This window comes from Limanda limanda, chromosome 5, assembly GCF_963576545.1.
Source record: "Limanda limanda chromosome 5, fLimLim1.1, whole genome shotgun sequence".
Classification (NCBI taxonomy): domain Eukaryota; kingdom Metazoa; phylum Chordata; class Actinopteri; order Pleuronectiformes; family Pleuronectidae; genus Limanda; species Limanda limanda.
In genome coordinates this window covers 11,049,883-11,067,626 of record NC_083640.1, presented here as the reverse complement: position 1 = coordinate 11,067,626, position 17,744 = coordinate 11,049,883, and the positions used below count along the sequence as shown (strand labels likewise).

The window sequence follows — 17,744 nt, the reverse complement described above, 5'->3', positions numbered from 1 at the left end:
CTTAATGTCCAATGACAGAGCCCCACCCTTTGTTTTATGGCCCTGAAGCACCTCTGCAGCTCAGAGCTGATGTTTTGGTTTCAGATCGCTTGCTGCCCTCAGGGAATTCTTCTTCTTATCTATATAAAAGATTTAACCTCCTTTGATATGACAGGCGGCCTCTGAAATAAACAAAAGGGCTTGTTTCTCAAACCTCGCTCAGCAGTGGTAAATGATTCAAGAGCTGCACGTCAAATGGGATTAATGCCAAATAAACTCATCAAGATGAAAATGAAAGAAAGCAGAAATGTTCAGAAGAAAAAAAAAGAATAAGAGAAATTAAATTCAGTTCATTACAAAACACGTAATGTCTGATGGAGGAGAGAAATGCTGCAGCATCAGACTGCACAGGGGAAACTATGCACAGTAAGTTCTGCTGCTGATCAATGCACCCCCTGTGTGCTGATGCTGAGGTAGCTCAGTGTACCATTGTGGCTAAAAATAGCATCTGCCTGATGCATTACATCACTGAGGGAACAGGGCATTGGCTGTCTGCCTGCCAGACTCTCCATCTAGACCCATGTCCAAAACACTTAACCTCCGCCTCTCCCTCTCCTCCATCCTCCCTCGTCCCAGCTCTTCCTTCTGCAGCCCCTCAACTCCTCGCCCCCTCCTCCTCCTCCTTCTCCCCTTCTCCCTAACCTCCCCCCTTCTCTCTAACAGCTACCGGTCTGATCTAGCTAGTTCCAGCCTCAGCCTGCACCCTGGGTGTTTCCTCTAATGCCTTTGTTCAGGCGAAGAGAAAAAGAAAAAGAAACGAGAGAAAGAGAAACATGAGATTATTATTCCACACTCATTCATTCTCATCACTCTCACTGAGGCAGAGCCTTCCCGTCAGGCCGCCTCACTCCTCTCATCACTGTGCCGCCACTCCTCCTGAGAACTTCAAGTGGCCAAAGCAAAAAGAGGCTAGAATATATATAAGTACACATTTATGTAAGTACACTTAGTGAGGCTTTAAACACAAATCGAGGTGACAGTATTTGTGCCACTCAAAGCAGTTTTTTTTCACACTCTTCGTTGTGAGCAAGCATCATCAGTCTCCTCACGTGCGGCAGCCTCTAAATTCATGCGAGCGAGCATGTTGTTTACGTGCCGGAGCACACAGGGCAGCGAGTTGCACGGAACAGGTCACATGGGGCTGGCTGATAGCTGGGTTAGTGGGCCAGTGTGTTGGGGGATAAGTTAAGTGAGCTTACATTCGCTGACGAGACATGTGAGGCTGGTAAAATACAGAATAAGTGAAGTCAAAACACATCATGGGCCCAGTACGAGCAGCTTGCATCAATGCTGAGGTGGGGGTTGATCAAATCTCAAGTGTCTAATGTCCCAACATCTAAATCTTAAGTTTTAAAAGGGTTTCTATATTTATGAGATTCTGGATTGTTCACCAATGTACTTTTCATGCGTGTTGATGAGCCGCTATTTCAGGTATTTTTTAAAAAAAAAGCGTTTTCAGCTGCTTAAGGTCAGAATGTAGGAGTAAAGTTCACAGGTGTTTGGGGTTGAACCTTGTGCTGAGGCTTATTTGCTGAGCCAGCTGTTTGCAAATAAACACCCACCCCCCTCTCGCATGTTTCAAATCCAAACAAGCACAACACCGAATCCTACATTCGCTTACGTGAGCGCACGTCGCAACCCGGTAACACTGTGTCTACTTGCATCTGTGAGACAGGGAGGGGAGGATATCAGGAGCCTTTATATCGCACGTTCTGGGAAGGACTGATATTCCCACAATAGATGATAAGATGCGAAGTCTGCAGGTTTCAGGGCTTGATGAGAAGGCTACAGCAAGTTTGCACAATTGTCAACAAGTTTACAGTGACATTGATGTCGTTGTTTAAAGGTGAGGGAATGTGGGAGCCAAGGAAAATCACAGTTTTAGTTTTTTTTTATGTGTAGTCAGAATATTTGAAGATTCTTGTGCTCTGTACACTATGTATTTCTGATGCATCATGTTCTAAAAGAAGCCCAATCAATTCATACTTGTTTCATCATATTATTATAATAATAATAATATAAATATATAAGCTTCTTCCCACAGACCATACAGCTGCTTAACTAGATTAGATAACTTGTTTTTTATGCTTATTATTTGTTTTTATTTAAAATCAGTTGAACCCAGGCACTTTATCATTATCGCACTACAGCTTTTTGGGATTGTCATTTGGTTCTGATAAACACGATTTCATTCCATTGTATGTTTTACAGATTTGGCAGAAATTACATTCAAACTTCACATCATTGTTGGTAGGTTGTTTGTCTCTAAGCAGGATTACGCAAAAGTTACAGGACGGATTACTATGACATTTAGTGGAAGGATCCAGTATAAGTAAGGGAAGAACCTCTAAGACCTTGGTCTTTATCAGGGTACGGACTGATATGTATGATGAAGATATGAGCTCTATGTGACATTCTAGCTCTAATTGTGTTAATGTGTATATCTGATTATGAATGTTTTCTGTATAGACTGATGCAAACTGAAAGTAGGGGTAATATGGCTCGTCATAATGTATTTAGTGTACATTCATTTAGAAGCACATAGATCAAAACTACTCCAAATGCCATTTATTCCCATTGCTGCTTTTCTGACACTGCTCATACTAGACTCATACAGGGAGCAGTGCTTGTGCTGCCTCCTCCATACAGACAATCTTAGCACCACCTCCCACACGAGGCACATTTATCCATACAGACCGGCCTCTGCTCTTTTCACCCATTCACACTTCAGTCAAAGAGAGTCTGCAGCTGGAAACCTGCAGCTGCTTCCAATCACAACAGGGCTGCTTTCGAGACGCCTCTCGAATTTCCTTCCTCAACATCTGGTGCGAACCGGTCTGGAGGCCAGACAGAAAAAGTCTTCGGGTTGCAAGGCAGGAACTGTGCGAGTGGATTCACACACGCACACACACACACACACACACACACACACACACACACACACACACACACACACACACACACATGGCTCCTGCTATAAAAACACTGTAACCAGCTGAGCGGGGCCAGCTCCCTAAACACACACACTCAGTGGGTCGACTTTGCTTCACCACAAGACTCACACAGTGTGTTCTTCGGCGCATACATGACGTGGGTGTGCACCGATCCACAAATAGAATTCTATAGTCAACTTCCATGGTTCGACCACATTTGCTTTAAACTATTCTGACTCAATATATGAAATGCCACACAGCCAAAGTTCATGCAAACAGGAGCACTTTTCAGCTCCGGATGATGCTGTGAAAGTTTATTTGTTTCCACTTTAAAGTTTTTGCTTTTATTCCCACAATTTCACCGACTATCATTCTGTATAGGTGAGATGGATTCAGACTGAGAGCCAGAGAGGGAGGAAAATCTGTTCATTTGTATATACACACACAATATTTCTTTCTATCATACACAATGTAAATGCAGCATACATAGACATTTGCACAACAACTATCCACTGCACTGTCTCACAGTCCCATGTGATATAACTCACGTGTCACCATCATAACCGTATCAGCATTTTTAGCGAGTGCTAAGAACTGTGAGAGAGAGAGAACTGATTATGACAGCGCCACGTGTGTTACATCACAGGTAAGACGAGGAACAATTGGGCTGCTGGCCTGGGCCCACATGGATTGTATTCTGGCGGGCCGTTACATCACCTCCAGTTCAGTGGTTCTTTTATGCTTCGTCTAATCATCAGGTGCATAAGTCGACTCCTATTGATCGGAAAATCCTGCAGAAACCTACATTGACCCACTAAGGCAGCCTCATCCACTGCTGTGCAACTGGCCATCGATCCAGCAGAGATTGTGTCTTTGCAAATTGACGGACCTGCAGCAGCTCCCAGCCTCCGTCAGCGGCCGGCTGAAAGGCCGCTCAATATGTGAAGACTCTGATTGAGTTAAATACTGTGTGTTCCATTCATGCTGCTCCTGCCCACACGCGCACTGTTCTCTGTTCCTCGCAGTCTCATTTAGACTTAATCAGAGCCACCGCTGGACTATCATGTGCTGCATAATGTCTCCGTGGGCTTCTTCATCTCAAGTGTTATACACAGACTAAACTAGCACAAGGCCTAGAGGACTTTGGCTCAGTCCAATACATGTAATATAACTCCAGACTGTTTTGCAAGTTTTAATCTGAGCTACTTTAATGAAACTCCTGTTGAGGATTTCTCGATTGGCCGCTCAGATACAGATCAAACATCGCTCCTCATTCAGAGAAGAAGAGATTGAGGATTTGAGTGAAACAGTCAAAAACATAATTTGTCATAAAAAAAGGGGATTCATTGGTATGGTTTTTCATTCACATCTGCTGTTGAACTTGGCTCTAATTGTGGAGCTACAGTGACCCCTACAGGTCAAGGGGACCAAGGACTGTGTTGTTTGCGTGTGTGTGTGTCTGTGTGTGTGTGTGTGTGTGTGTATGTGTGTGTTTCACAACTGAGACAACCTGGGACAAAGCTGACTCTGCTTTCTTGATGATATTGTCATAATTTGTCTATGCAGGTGTGTGTGTGTGTACTTCTTTAACCAGCATAAACACTAACCTTGTCAAGACCAGTAGACCTTATTGAGACCACAGCCTGACCCTAATGAGGCAAATCATCAATGTTGAGCTCCTGGTTAAGGTTAGGGGTAAATTGTAAATGGGAAGTTTGGTACAGTTGTCCAAACAAAAACAAAAATCCTTAAACTGCTCCATCATAAATACTTATTAAATATAAACGTAAAAATGTATTGTAAATCGTTCTCATCACCGGTATAATTAATGCCAATATGCTGCATCATTATATTTGGCGACAGTCGCGAGAATCCGAGAAACCCAGTGCAATCAACAAGCTGGAACGGCAACAATATTGACCTCAACAGTTTCAGGATGAAGCATTTTTTCCTTCTCTAAACCACCAAGGTTCACTCCACTCTGCACACAGAGGTCTGCCAAGACAAGCTGTCAAATCCCAAAATAGAGCAGGGACTTTGACAACTGCAGCTCCAACTTTGCTTATCAGCCACAATGTCAGCAGCCTTTTGATGAACTGGATGGCTCCACCGAATTAGGTAAAAGGTGGCTGCTTCTTTATGTGGAGTTTGGAAAGGACAGCGCTATAAGTACAAAACAATAACTATTGTTACTTTTTAAACAGACTTCTTCGAGCTGGAACATTTATAACACCTAGGCCCTAAATTCTTAAGGTATGAATATGTCTTATTAAAATAAAATGACAGAAAAGTCTGATTAAATTAATCAAGGCCTTGATCTGTCTACACCCTGATATCTATCTGTATCATATTTATAATTTTTGATATATACATACAGATACATTCAATATAAAAGTAATGACATATTTCAGCTGAATGTCCAGTTTATGTGAATCTGTATTTACGAATATATCGCAGTGACTTGTTATTCTGTCTAATTTGTGTACATCTAAAATAACCAATCACCTCTCAAATAACTGCCCCGGGGCTTTGACAGTTTTTCAATTCATTTATTTTTTCTGTTTGAGGGCTTTTAGGATATTCTGTTCGCTGTTCTACATCTCACCTGACCAGATAGCAGGAAATAGAGGAAAGTTCATGGAACTGTGTCTGGGGTCAGCAGCTGTTAGGACAACAGACATTTGGCAAAAATGAGAGTTTAACTTCCAGAGTCCAGAGAGGTCAGAGACTGATGTGGCACAGTATTAAAAAAAGTTAATTTCGCTTAAATTGAACATAACAAATGGAAGTGCCGATAATGGCCACAGACACTAAAGCATAACCACCTTAATTTGTGCGCAAGCTGAGCACACGTAAACTATGAGGTAAGTGAATTTAAGCCTTTTTCGTATTATTGGTCAATAGTTTAACAAGAAAAAACATTAGACTTCCAAGGATGGCTTGCATTGGTTGAAAACTCCACTGTTGGCTCTCTGTAATCTAGGTAAGATTAATGTTTACAGGAAAACTCCACAGGGTGCATTTAAGGACTATAGCAGCCACCACTTTGTAGATGATGTCATTACACTATGATGAAAATGCTGCTGGTAGACATCATGGTTGCTGATTCTCTAAAAAATATATATACACTTACCCACCTACCTAGACAATGTTACTATATATTAGCTGTTTACACAAAACACATCAAAAATGTCCTTTAGTGTACAAGCTCAGTTTTTAAACATGCCTTCAAAGCAGGATGTCCTGTTGGTTTGGACTAAATGTCTCTTATTACATTTCATTTAGCTGACACTTTTATCCAAAGCGACTTCCAATAACTATAAGGTCCCGTATCTTGCTCAAGGACACAAGGACACTCTCCCAAGAGACTGGGACTGCAGTCCTTCCGGTTGGAGGACGGCCGCTCTACCCCTCAGCCGCCTCTATCAGTCCGGAGCTCAGGTGCAGTGTTGGTTATGTCGGTTAATATCTGTTTTGTTATGTTGGTGTGTGAAAAATGCCAAGTGATTATTGCTGCAAACCAATTTCCCTGTGGGGACCAATAAAGACTGATATGAACAACGAGATTTCAAAATACTACAAAAACAAGCGTGTGTGTGATGTCTTCAATATGTTTGACAGGTGTTGGACACTGTGAAGAAATGTGTTCTTTTGAGAAACACTGCAAGTAAACAGAAGTTTTTACAGGAAAACTCTACAGGGTGCATTTAAGGACTATAGCAGCCACCACATTGTAGATGATGTTGTTACACTATGATGAAAATGCTGCTGGCAGACATCTTGGTTGCTGATTCTCTGAGATTAAGTCACTGTAACCAGTTTAGGATAAAAAAAACAAACATGTGAAAATCTTGTCTTTGGTCAAACTGATGATGAGTCATACAGGATGTGCACGGCCACTTTCACTGAGAGATATATATATATAGAGAGAGAGAGAGAGAGAGAGAGAGAGAGAGAGAGAGAGAGAGAGAGAGAGAGAGAGAGAGAGAGAGAGAGAGGAAGAGCAGCAGCAGCCATAATGAGAAGGCAGAGAATAGAAACAGCGTCATTAATCATCAATTTGTGATAAGAAGGTTAAGTGAGAGCAGTATATTTTAGGACAGGCAGTCTGTCTGCCTCGTGTTTTCCTGTTTAGAGGGGAAGAAAGACCTAAACAGTGATTGAGACTTCGCTATATAGAATTTAGCCTCATTTTCCAGTGTCAGGCAAAAGCGACAGGGTCAAAATGAAAATTGAGTTGTAAGATGCTGCCGAGTCGAACAGAGACGGATCAGATGAAGAGGAGGAGAGGAGCACTGAGCACTAGGTGGTGGATCGGCCAGAGGAGTGTAATCCAAGTCTCCCAAGAGGCAACACACACACACACACACAGACACACACACACCCACACTAACACACGCACACACTATTCACTCTATTTTGCTGTGAATGCAGACGCTCCTCAGAAGGTCAGAACTTCCCGACAGGTGAAGGTGGTGTTCGTGAGAGATGGACTTGCAGTTTGCAAGTGAATCTACTAGAGCTGATTGTACGATTATGCTAATTCAATATTTAGATGGCATTCACGTGAATTTTCCAAGTCAGGAACTCATCCTTCCGATTCCGACACTAAATGAACAAACAATAAGCAGCAAAGACTTCCAATCTGTCCCTTTGCTTGTCAATGCCTCTGCTGTCAGTATCTCTGCCTGTTGACTCTTCACCACTGCAGCATCCACCTGCAGGCTCCGACAGGGGGGGAAAGATATTTGCTCATCACTCCCAATTATCTCTATGTAATCTGGGGAAGTGATGAAGTCAGAGCCAAGATGCCAAACTCTGATTATGCTCTGCTGTTGCAATAAACATATGAATAAATATAAACACTTATTTCTCCTCATTCTTTCCACTCTTTCACAATTGAAGGTTTGCTGACGCACAAAACCTCCCTCTGTTTATTAGTTTAGTGATTGGTCATGATGGGAACTGATGAACTTCCTCTGGGAAAGCGGAGTCACTCACTTTATTTATAAAGAACTGTGTTGATAAACTCTACAGGTCTTTGAATTTGGCAATTCATCCGTCTTCATTCCCAGGGAGAGCTGAGAAACTGCATGCATGCCTGTCCAAAACCCGTAACCCTCCAGAGCACCCCCACACGCTGACGACAAACAAGAACTTTAAGGAGTTTTGACGGCAATCAGACGACTTCTTTATTCTTCTCAGAGACGGGAAGTGACTGTGGTGTGTGGTGTTTGTGTGCATGTGTGTGAAGGTAGTGTTTCTGCGGGGGGGGGTTTGAGGAGCATACTTGAATGCTGGAACCTGTCCCAGACCTAACAGGAAATCCTTTAAAATATGAACTAAGAGTCACCTACACACCTCCCAGATACTGGAATAAAGCACTGGGACCACTGGGGTAAACACGTACGACTGCCCGGGACGTGGGGGGCACTTTAATCACAGAGGATGGGGAAGTGTTTTACTTTCCCACGCCAGCTGATGCATACCTGTGTTCAAGCACATACACATAACCCTCAGCTCTATTTCATACTACATACAGGACTTCTGTCAAACATAAGTTAGAAATCAACAAGAACCAAACACCAACGGACTAAGGAATATTTCAGTTTTATCAAACTAACTGAGGTTCCTGTGATTTTTTAAAACTTTCAATGCTGTAAATCTGTTAAGTGTTTTATTTTCAGTCTATGTGGACAACAGTAGGGGAATGACAGAAGAAACAATGACCTCTTTGACACTTCTACACTTTTCCCTGGAAAGTGTCTGTGTGTCAGTGTCCAATGTCATGTACTATTCAGAAATATTACACCACTCAACGTCCTCTACTTTTCTTGAAATTAGTGGGAAAAGGGATCAACCTAGAGCTAAAAAATTAGAAAAAAACGAGTTCAAATAAATTGAAAAATTAAACCATCAGCCATCTAGTTGTGTTTGAAATGATGCCTCTACCCAAATACATTTATGTCTCCACTGCTAATTAGCGATAAATTAATGTGATCTTCACCCTGGAGACGTAGTAAAACAAACTTGGATACTGACCTGAGAGTGTACACTCTGGCCTTATTGCATTTGGAACCACTACATACATCTTTAGTCCATTTGAAAAGTAATGAAAAGCTCAGAATATGTTTTAGTTTAATGAATTAATTCAGTTTTTTTTGCCCCAAATAACTGAGCTTCACTGCTGCTCCTGTGATGAGCCCCGACATTAAAAAGGCACAAATTCTAATGCATGTTACAATGGATACACACAAGGCGAGTTTCACTCCCATCGTACATATGCACTGGGTAAATTTCCACTCTACACACACAATCTTCAGTTGTCTTGCTGAGGGGAGGACAAACTGCTGTCCAGAGCCGGAGGCTGTCTGACCTCTGTGGTCACAAAACATCCACACAAACACACACACACACAGAAAATAACTGAATATCTTAAATATTGGCTTATCTATAGCTATCGTGCTAAAACTATGTGCAACTACATAATACAAGTAATATCAGGTATTTTACTGATCCTTTAAAGTAAAACCTCCAGAAGATTAAGATGACAATTTGAAATAGAGCTTGGGAATATGCTGTATTAGCCGTTCGTATGTTGTATTGATGGTGTCTGAACGATGTGCAAAAGAACAAGCACTGTGCATATAAACCCTGTATGAATGTGTGTGTAAATGAGTGAATGTGACTCGTACATTAAAAAGCTTTGAGTGGTGGATAAGACTGGAAAAGTGCGACACTAACCCAGTACGTTTAACATCCATATAGAAAATGTTATATTCGGCCTAAACCAGATGCCTGAGGGTACCGAAGATACCTTTTGATGCCTTTTTTGGTTATTTTTGGTGTAATTGATTCTTTGAAAAGAGAAACAAATCTGAGCATGTCAAGGATGAGAAGAGTTCAGGAGGAGATGAACAAGATAATAAACAAATTGTATTTTGGAAAGACGTGAATGAATGAATGCTTTTTTTCAATTACACCCCAGTGTAATCCTGTGTCTGCTTTGTCTGTCAAAGCACTTTTTAAACCTTGTTTTGAAAGCTGCTGTATAAATAAAATGTATAATAATAACTATTATTATTAAGCTTATAATTCTACCGAATGTTCCCCCTCTCCATCTATCACGCACTTCTTTTTCTTCTATTAATACTCCTGTTTCCTCACTTTCATAGGTGAATCCATACTAAAACGTACTTCCATTGGGATCTTCAGATCTATGACATTATGCAAATGTTCGTCTAAAAAGGATTACAGCCAGACATACTGTGGCAGTAAAACAATTTTAAAATGTTCATAACTTGAACCACGAGCCTGCAGCTCCTCCACCTGCTCCCAGACTCTCTCAGAGGTGAGGGATATTATTCCAGCTCTCTCCAGGCAACTGGAGCTCTCGCAGCGAGAGAAATAAATCAAACCGGCAGCTTTAATTTTCTCTGCTCTGAGGGCAGCAGCGTCAGTGACCAGTTACAGCTCAGCCACCACAGATGGAGAGCCGCCCTCAGTCACAAGTGGTTGGTGCTGGAACCTCACAGCTCAAATGAAGGGTGAGGCACGAGCCAGGCTATGAGCCACACGTTCATGAGACATCTGTGTCATCGTTTGTGTCTCTTCCACCGGAAGGTCCTTCACCTTCTCAATACACAATATTTCACACAAATCAAATTAATATTTTTTAAATAACGCAGAGGTCTGAGCTGAATACGAAGAAATTACAGGCACAGTGGATCCAAATTAATCTTTTTAAATCTGAATGTCCTCCAACAACGGCCTTGGTGAGAAAGAATGAAACAATGAGCAGCTGTAAAAATGAGATATTTCATGCTGATATCTGCATAGAAAATGATCAAAGACCATCTAATTTTTCCTTTAATAAAAATTGTGTTATTAATTCAAGCATAAGTGTGCTTGTATAATTCTTTGAGAAAAAAGTGTGATTGCATTCAGTGGAATGCAATAACCCGATGTCTGTTTATACCATATTATCCATTCATTATTTTTACTTTAATATTATTATTATTAATACGATTATTACTACTACTACTACTACTACATTGGAAACTATAGGATTAAAAAAATTACATTCTGGATGCCATGTTACTTTGTTCAACTGTGAACTTGTCTTGTTTCTAGTGTCAGTGACAATAAAGAGAATTTTGAATCTTGACCTTGTAAAGTGAAATACATATAACAGCGACTCTTCATTAAGAGATTTTGGTTTTGATAATTCGTCACATATTTCAGCCTCAATCGTCAGCACCTGGTTTTATCCTTTTTAACAAGGCAAAATCAGTTACTGAACATTTTGGCTGACGGCTGTATTGACGTCATTTACCAGGTTTATGAAAATAAGACATCTGAATTTAAGCAGCTGTCGGACACAAACAAAGCTTTTAGAAAGACGAGACTAGAGACAAAAAGACAAACAAATCTCCAGCTGGAGGTTTATACAGAGAGGGCGGTTATGTTTTTCTGTTTCTGGCAAGCCATCTAGGATCTAAGATTAAAAAAAGTGCAGAGTTAAGTGAAGACAATGACGTCCAATGGTCTATTTTCATTCAGCACATCCTGCACAGGGAGCCCGTGATTTTCTCCATAGTATTCCCAGCAGATGAGCACTAAGAGGCTACGTCTTTACACCAGACTTTCAGTTTGCCAGTGTGGAAATCCACCGGACCCCCGTCGACTGGCCTTGACTAGAGGGCCGAAGAAACACAAGCATGTATTTAAAAAACGATATCACAATCCCGGACACGTGTGCATCCAAGGAAGAGGGCCTTGAACACGAAGTACAGTATCAACAAGGAAACAGACCAGGATGGAATTTTCCATCCGAAACCCTCTTGGGTTCAGGGGCTCTGCCTGGGCCATAAACAAGTCGAGCCCGAGGTGCTTCGCCCCCAACGACAGTCTGCTTTAGTAGGGGCTCGTGTTTGTCAACCACAGAGAGGGGAGACCAGTGGAAAATTACCAGTCCCGCACTTACTCATGCACACGTACACACACACACGTACACACACACGGTGGGGTCCAGCTGAGACACTGACGCGCGGCCACATTTCTATCTCGCTCACTGCTTGTGTGACAGCTTGCGTTTTTAATGGGCTGCGGGTGCGGGGGGGATGGCTGCGTTGTCAGGACGCGCCGGCCCGCAAAACTACGCAACCGTTGACATTCAGTGGTGTGTGTTCGCATCTCTGCACATTTCCAAGAAGATACCTGTGACATGTCTGGTGACCAGTGCGATGGGATGGGGCAGCGTGTGTGTATGTGTGTGTATACAGGTTTAAAATAGACTATCAATTTGTGCGTGGGTTTTTTCCTGCGTGTTTCTGTGAAAGTTCGAATGTGTGAGCCGCTCATCCATGGAGCACAGAGAGACAGGGGCCTCTTCCAAAACTTTCCTATTCATCTGCAGAGAGCCCATATATGGAATGAAAATGCCAGAGAAACAAATGAAGGTGTGTGTGTGTGTGTGTGTGTGTGTGTGTGTGTGTGTGTGTGTGTGTGTGTGTGTGTGTGTGGGCGTCTGGAAGTCTCAGCCTTCAGAAGCATTGATTTGTGGGTCTCAGTGCACATTTGTGTAGGGAGTGATCATAGTAAATATGCTTTACCTGGGTTCCGAGGCAGCTCACCATCATGTGGGTGAGCAGTTTGGCAGCAAACATTGGGAAACGGGAGCAGAGCACATGGGATATGATGGCCAATGCAAAGCCTGCAGAGGGGAGTGGAAAACACGAAAACAAGATGAATAAATTATGAATTAACAGCAGTTATTCATATCGATTTGGGAGGGATAGAGATGACCACGATCCGCCGGAAAGAAAGTAAAGCGAAATGCGTATTGCAGGTGTGTTTTGTACCTGAGATGCAAATAAATCCTGAAGCGTAGAAGGCCTCGTTGTAGGATGCAAGGGTGGCAAACTCTGCGTAGGCTGTGTAGACAGACAAGTGGGAGCAGGCACATTCCACATAGCTCCCACTCTCTTTCACCACCCTGCAGTGCTGACCATCTGATGACCAGCTACAGAGGAGGAGGAGAGGGTGCAGGTAAAGGTGAGGAGAGAAAAAGTTGTGACACAATTGTTATGTTAAGATATTTAGACGACAGATGAGGGAAATAACAAGGGAAAGAGTCCTTCGCTCAGCAGTCGCCCCAGTGGTGTTTTTGTATCTTCTTTAAATGATATTATTATTAATCTGGCGTCACATTTATCCCTCACAGATGTTGTAGAACAAACCCGAACATTATATCGAAGTTTGTGCTGGATTCAATGATAAATCTGACAGAATGACGGGGTTTATTTTTTATAGCCAAATCAATCCTCTGAAATGTTCCTCTTAACTTTCCAAACACATCAAGTCATATTGACCTTTCCTTGTTAGCGTTTGACTTTGGTTCTTGTTTCACCTTTTCCTCTCTCAGTATCACTTCCCTCATCTGTTTTGTTTTGCTGGGATAGATTGCCCAAACAGCTGTTCGGGGCCAAACCCAAAAAAACCTGCCAGTTCTTAACAGTGTGTTCCAGCCAAGTCCCGTTCCATTCCCCAAGAATGTCCTCGACAAACCGACTCTGAGTTGAAGGGTTCAGACTGGAGCAGACTGCATGTGCAGATGTGAACGAGAAAGATGTATCTTCCCCCATGGTCCCACAGAGACAGGCCTTGGTGAGAGGATGAACTTGGACTTCTGCCCTTTACTCAGCACACTGGTCTCACTCGCACAGAACGTGTGAGGATGACCGAGGGGTGAGTGCAGCGTTACGGTTTTGCTAAATATTTAGATAGTTATAAATATAGGTGATCTGTTTCAGAGAGACACTGTTAGGAACTTAGAAACAAGTCGCCCTCTGGAAAGCATATTCATAGATCCCAGTCAGGAAATGAGGAAGGAAGATGTAGACTAAAGGTCTTGGCACAACAAGTTATTATTTTCCAAAATTGCTGCGCGTTGAAACGTAAATACAACCTCAACGACTTTGAAAGATTTGTCATTAAAGTTTTCTGAACAATTTAAAGTTTTTCACATCCGTCAAAGGTTCATCAATCATCAAAATCAAACCAAACATTTCCAACTGCTGCAGATTTACATTTAAACACATAACCTGCAAAATACAACTTTACTTTTATAATGAAATCCTATGTATGTGTCCTTGAGCTTACAGTTACCGCTATTGTAGATCAAAAATGCATCAACAAAACAAGACAACATTCATTTTATTTCTTTTGTTTGACGGTGGTATTGAGTAATGTGAGAAGGAGAAGGAAATACCAAAAAGAGCTGGAAGAAGTTGTGCGCTGCATGAATTGAATCATGGTTTCTTACAGAATGATTCCTTATTAGTTTGTTTTGACCCCCCCAGAAATGTGTGTCCTCTCTGGTATTAAACTACATTTGCTTTTACCAGTACCGGTGTTGTTAAATCAATCAGGCCTGAAATTTTTTTAATATCTGGAGTTTTAACAAGTTGTCTGTGGATAACCTAGAGGTACAGAGCATGTGTCTTAATATGTGTGTCTGTGCTGGATCACCTTGCAGTGGTCTGGTTCCAGAGAAGGCACAGAGACCGGCCTGGTTTCACTTGCTGACCAGGGGTGTGGATACGATACACCACCTCATTCCCATCCTCTAAAGGTCGTGACCCTCTGTCCTGGAGGCTGACTGAGAACACCTACATTTAAACACGAGATAACAAGAGAGAGAGTTCAGCTCTGAACTAAAACATTTATGGCTAGTTTCTGTTGGAGCAATACTGCCCCCTGCAGGTATTCTTAAAATAAGTAGTTTCAGTAAAAAAGGTAATTTGATAAACTTCTTTTGCTTCTGACATGACATGAAGAAAAAATGTCTCTACCTTTCCATTGAGAGCAGTGGTTGTATTGTTGCTGATGAACCAGTGTTCAGTTCTGAACTCGGTCTGCTGGATCCGGCTGAGGTTGCCACAGTCGGGAGTCAGGGCTGCTGGTACAGCCAACAGTGTGTCTGGGAGCTGGAAGAAGTCTGAGTTACGGCCCCTGAACTTGTGCCCATTGATTTGTGTTGGGTACCACTGGAAGGCAGAGATGGTCATATACGGACACGTTTCCAGGATGGTACCCCTTCTGCAGAAATCCAACGAAAACATTTAAAACCTCATTAATATTATTGGAAAGGACAATCCTTGATGTCTTGAAGTGAAAAGTCATCGTTAGGTTTATCGCTTGAGGTTTAAAGAGGGATATTGGCACTCACATCGCACACTGGCTGTGGGTGAGGAGGGAGAAAGCAAATCGCTCAGCCACCTCGGCAAGGTGGCTGAGGCCGCGGGTGTCGACTCTAGTAGGATTGGCCAAAGAGCACAGCAGGTCGTAGGTCAAGTTCCGGCTGCTCTCCTGGAAAGGAGTCCTCTCCGCCTCTTCGAGCACCTGAGAGAGAGACGGGGTGAGAGAATCATTAAGAATCTCTGGTACTGTTTGCATGTTTTTGTCACTGATACACATCTGATCTCTATTTGACTCTGGCTCCATCACTTCCTTCAGACCTCTGTGTTCTACAGCTCTCGTGTGTCTCATTCATTCCTTCAGTCATTGTTTCTTTAATGCTATTTGCTTCTGCAGTGTCTCCTTTCACTCTCTCTGTGCACCCATGTATTCTCAAGCTGTCTAACTCCTTTCTCTTTCGGCAGCCCTCCGCACCCTCCCTCATATTAAATTACAGTACTGTCTCCACTCGTCCGGAGGCAGAGCGAGTGCAGTATGCAGACTCTGATGACAGTGCTCTGGTGGAGTGACAACTGAGACCTTTTCGGATGACAAATTAGACCTCACATCTGTCAGACTAGTGCACTGGTGATGTTTGCCCTTTAGTAGAACTCTGTCAGACAAAAACTACTCTACTGACTCACAAACTGCAAGTAGTGGAATTGTATTTTGCTCATTACTGTCTTATTATACAGTATTAGAAAAAAATGAGTCAAATTCAAATCAGTAATCTTTGATTGATTGATTTGCAAAGTCTGGGAAACTAAATATGGTTGACCTCACAATTATTAATTTCTGGCAAAAATCATTAGTAATACTATACTAATATATATTTATAACTAGAATGGCGCTCAAAGTGCATTCTGCCAAGACTGAACAGTCCTTTAACATTCAATCAAGCTGAACCTATCTCACAATGTTAAAGAAAGTTTTTAAAAAAATTACTGGATCTGCATCAAACAGTGATTAAATAACATTTCATGTCTCAATGTTTCTTCAGGTCCTTTTCGCGGGAAATATCTCACTTCTTAATTTTTTCTCTTACCTTCCCCAGAGCTTCGAGCACGGCCGTCATCTGCTCACGATTCAGAGGCGGAGTGACTTTGTTGATCAGCGCTTGCAGCACCTTGTTTAATATATCTGGGCCCAGAGGCTGATGTAATTGGTCGAGTAAAACCCACATCGCTTCACTCGCAGCATCTGACACCAGGGTCACATTCGCCAGCCCGAACTGAGGGTGCACTCTGGCGCCCCCTGTAGCGTTGTAAAGCTCCACCTGGAAGCGCTTCGGTGTGGGCAGGGACGAGGCGAGGTCCGGAGTGAGGTAAATGTCCAGCGTTGTGTTGTGGTGGCCGACAGCGAAGGTTATCCGACCCTCTTGTCTAGGAAAGTCCATCCCTGCTTTAGCGGGCCGGATGAGGGAGGGCCCCACCACCTCATCCCTCAGGAGCTCCTGGAGGAAAAACACAGACATGTTCCGTTGTAAAATAAGACAATCAACCGATCATGACTAATAACGTTTTTTTTTAAAAAACAAATGATGAGAGGTGACATAATGTATTTCTATATGTTCAATACCTGGAAACAGCTAATAAAGCCTTTTAACAGCACATTTGCCATATTATGCACAGTGCCCACATTGTCTGCATCCCAATGTAAATGAGTGAAGTTGTGTCAGATGTAAACCAAATGAGGACTGGCCTTTTATAAATATCATTAAGAACAATAGTATGGGTTTTTATGATGCAGTCTAACAACATGTTTCATCTCTCAGAGATTAAAGCAGACCCTGTGTCTCTGTGAGGTTTAGATTTTTGCTGAGTGCACTAGACACTCGATCCCACTTTGATCTCCAATATCAAAAAGTGTGAGAGCCAGTGGAAGTAAAGCCCTGAGTGAAGTCGAGGTGTCGGTAATAATATCACCTCGAAGAGAAAGGTGAAGGTGAGGAGAGGTGAGGAGAGAGGGAAGCATTTGTCTTGCAGGTCAATAAACCTGGACTTGTATTAAACTATATAGACACTATAAGTGGACGATGGACTGAATAATGGGGGCATCCATCAGATGAAAGGTGAAATTGACTATGAAACACTGCTGTGTTATTGATCCTCCGTTTTAAAAGGCATAAATTAAGTACTGTATCATGCAAAGTTGGTACTTATGCAGTATTTAATTGCACCACTTTGCAATACATAGTTGTGGCTCAGGGGAACAGTGGTTAGCGCAGTCTCCTCTTGGTTTGAACCCTGGACATAATTAAGTAATCACATTTTACAAACAGGTAATTACAAATAACTCCAGTGTTATTATAAAGAAGCCTGATTAGATCAATATACTGCACTGAAACTCAGAATGATGAGGTCGACAATGATAGGTCAGACACACGCGCACACCACATCAGTGGTTGTTGAAAAAATAATTTTTGTTACAAAATGGTTGAAATTCTAAAGTCATCGTTAGGTTTATCGCTTGAGGTTTAAAGAGGGATATTGGCACTCACATCGCACACTGGCTGTGGGTGAGGAGGGAGAA

General features: G+C 42.3%; 1 protein-coding gene across 1 annotated transcript in view; it reads right to left on the bottom strand.

Annotated features, from left to right (window-relative positions):
- adgrv1 (adhesion G protein-coupled receptor V1) overlaps positions 1–17,744 on the bottom strand; it is a 99,257-nt gene that overhangs the window by 34,119 nt on the left and 47,394 nt on the right. Inside the window, exons 82-87 of the mRNA XM_061071119.1 lie at positions 16,258–16,665; positions 15,205–15,377; positions 14,828–15,074; positions 14,505–14,644; positions 12,836–12,996; positions 12,587–12,687 (exon numbers count right to left, since the gene is read on the bottom strand). Of these exons, the coding sequence (XP_060927102.1) occupies positions 12,587–12,687; positions 12,836–12,996; positions 14,505–14,644; positions 14,828–15,074; positions 15,205–15,377; positions 16,258–16,665 (1,230 nt within the window). The remainder of the gene's footprint in view (positions 1–12,586; positions 12,688–12,835; positions 12,997–14,504; positions 14,645–14,827; positions 15,075–15,204; positions 15,378–16,257; positions 16,666–17,744) is intronic.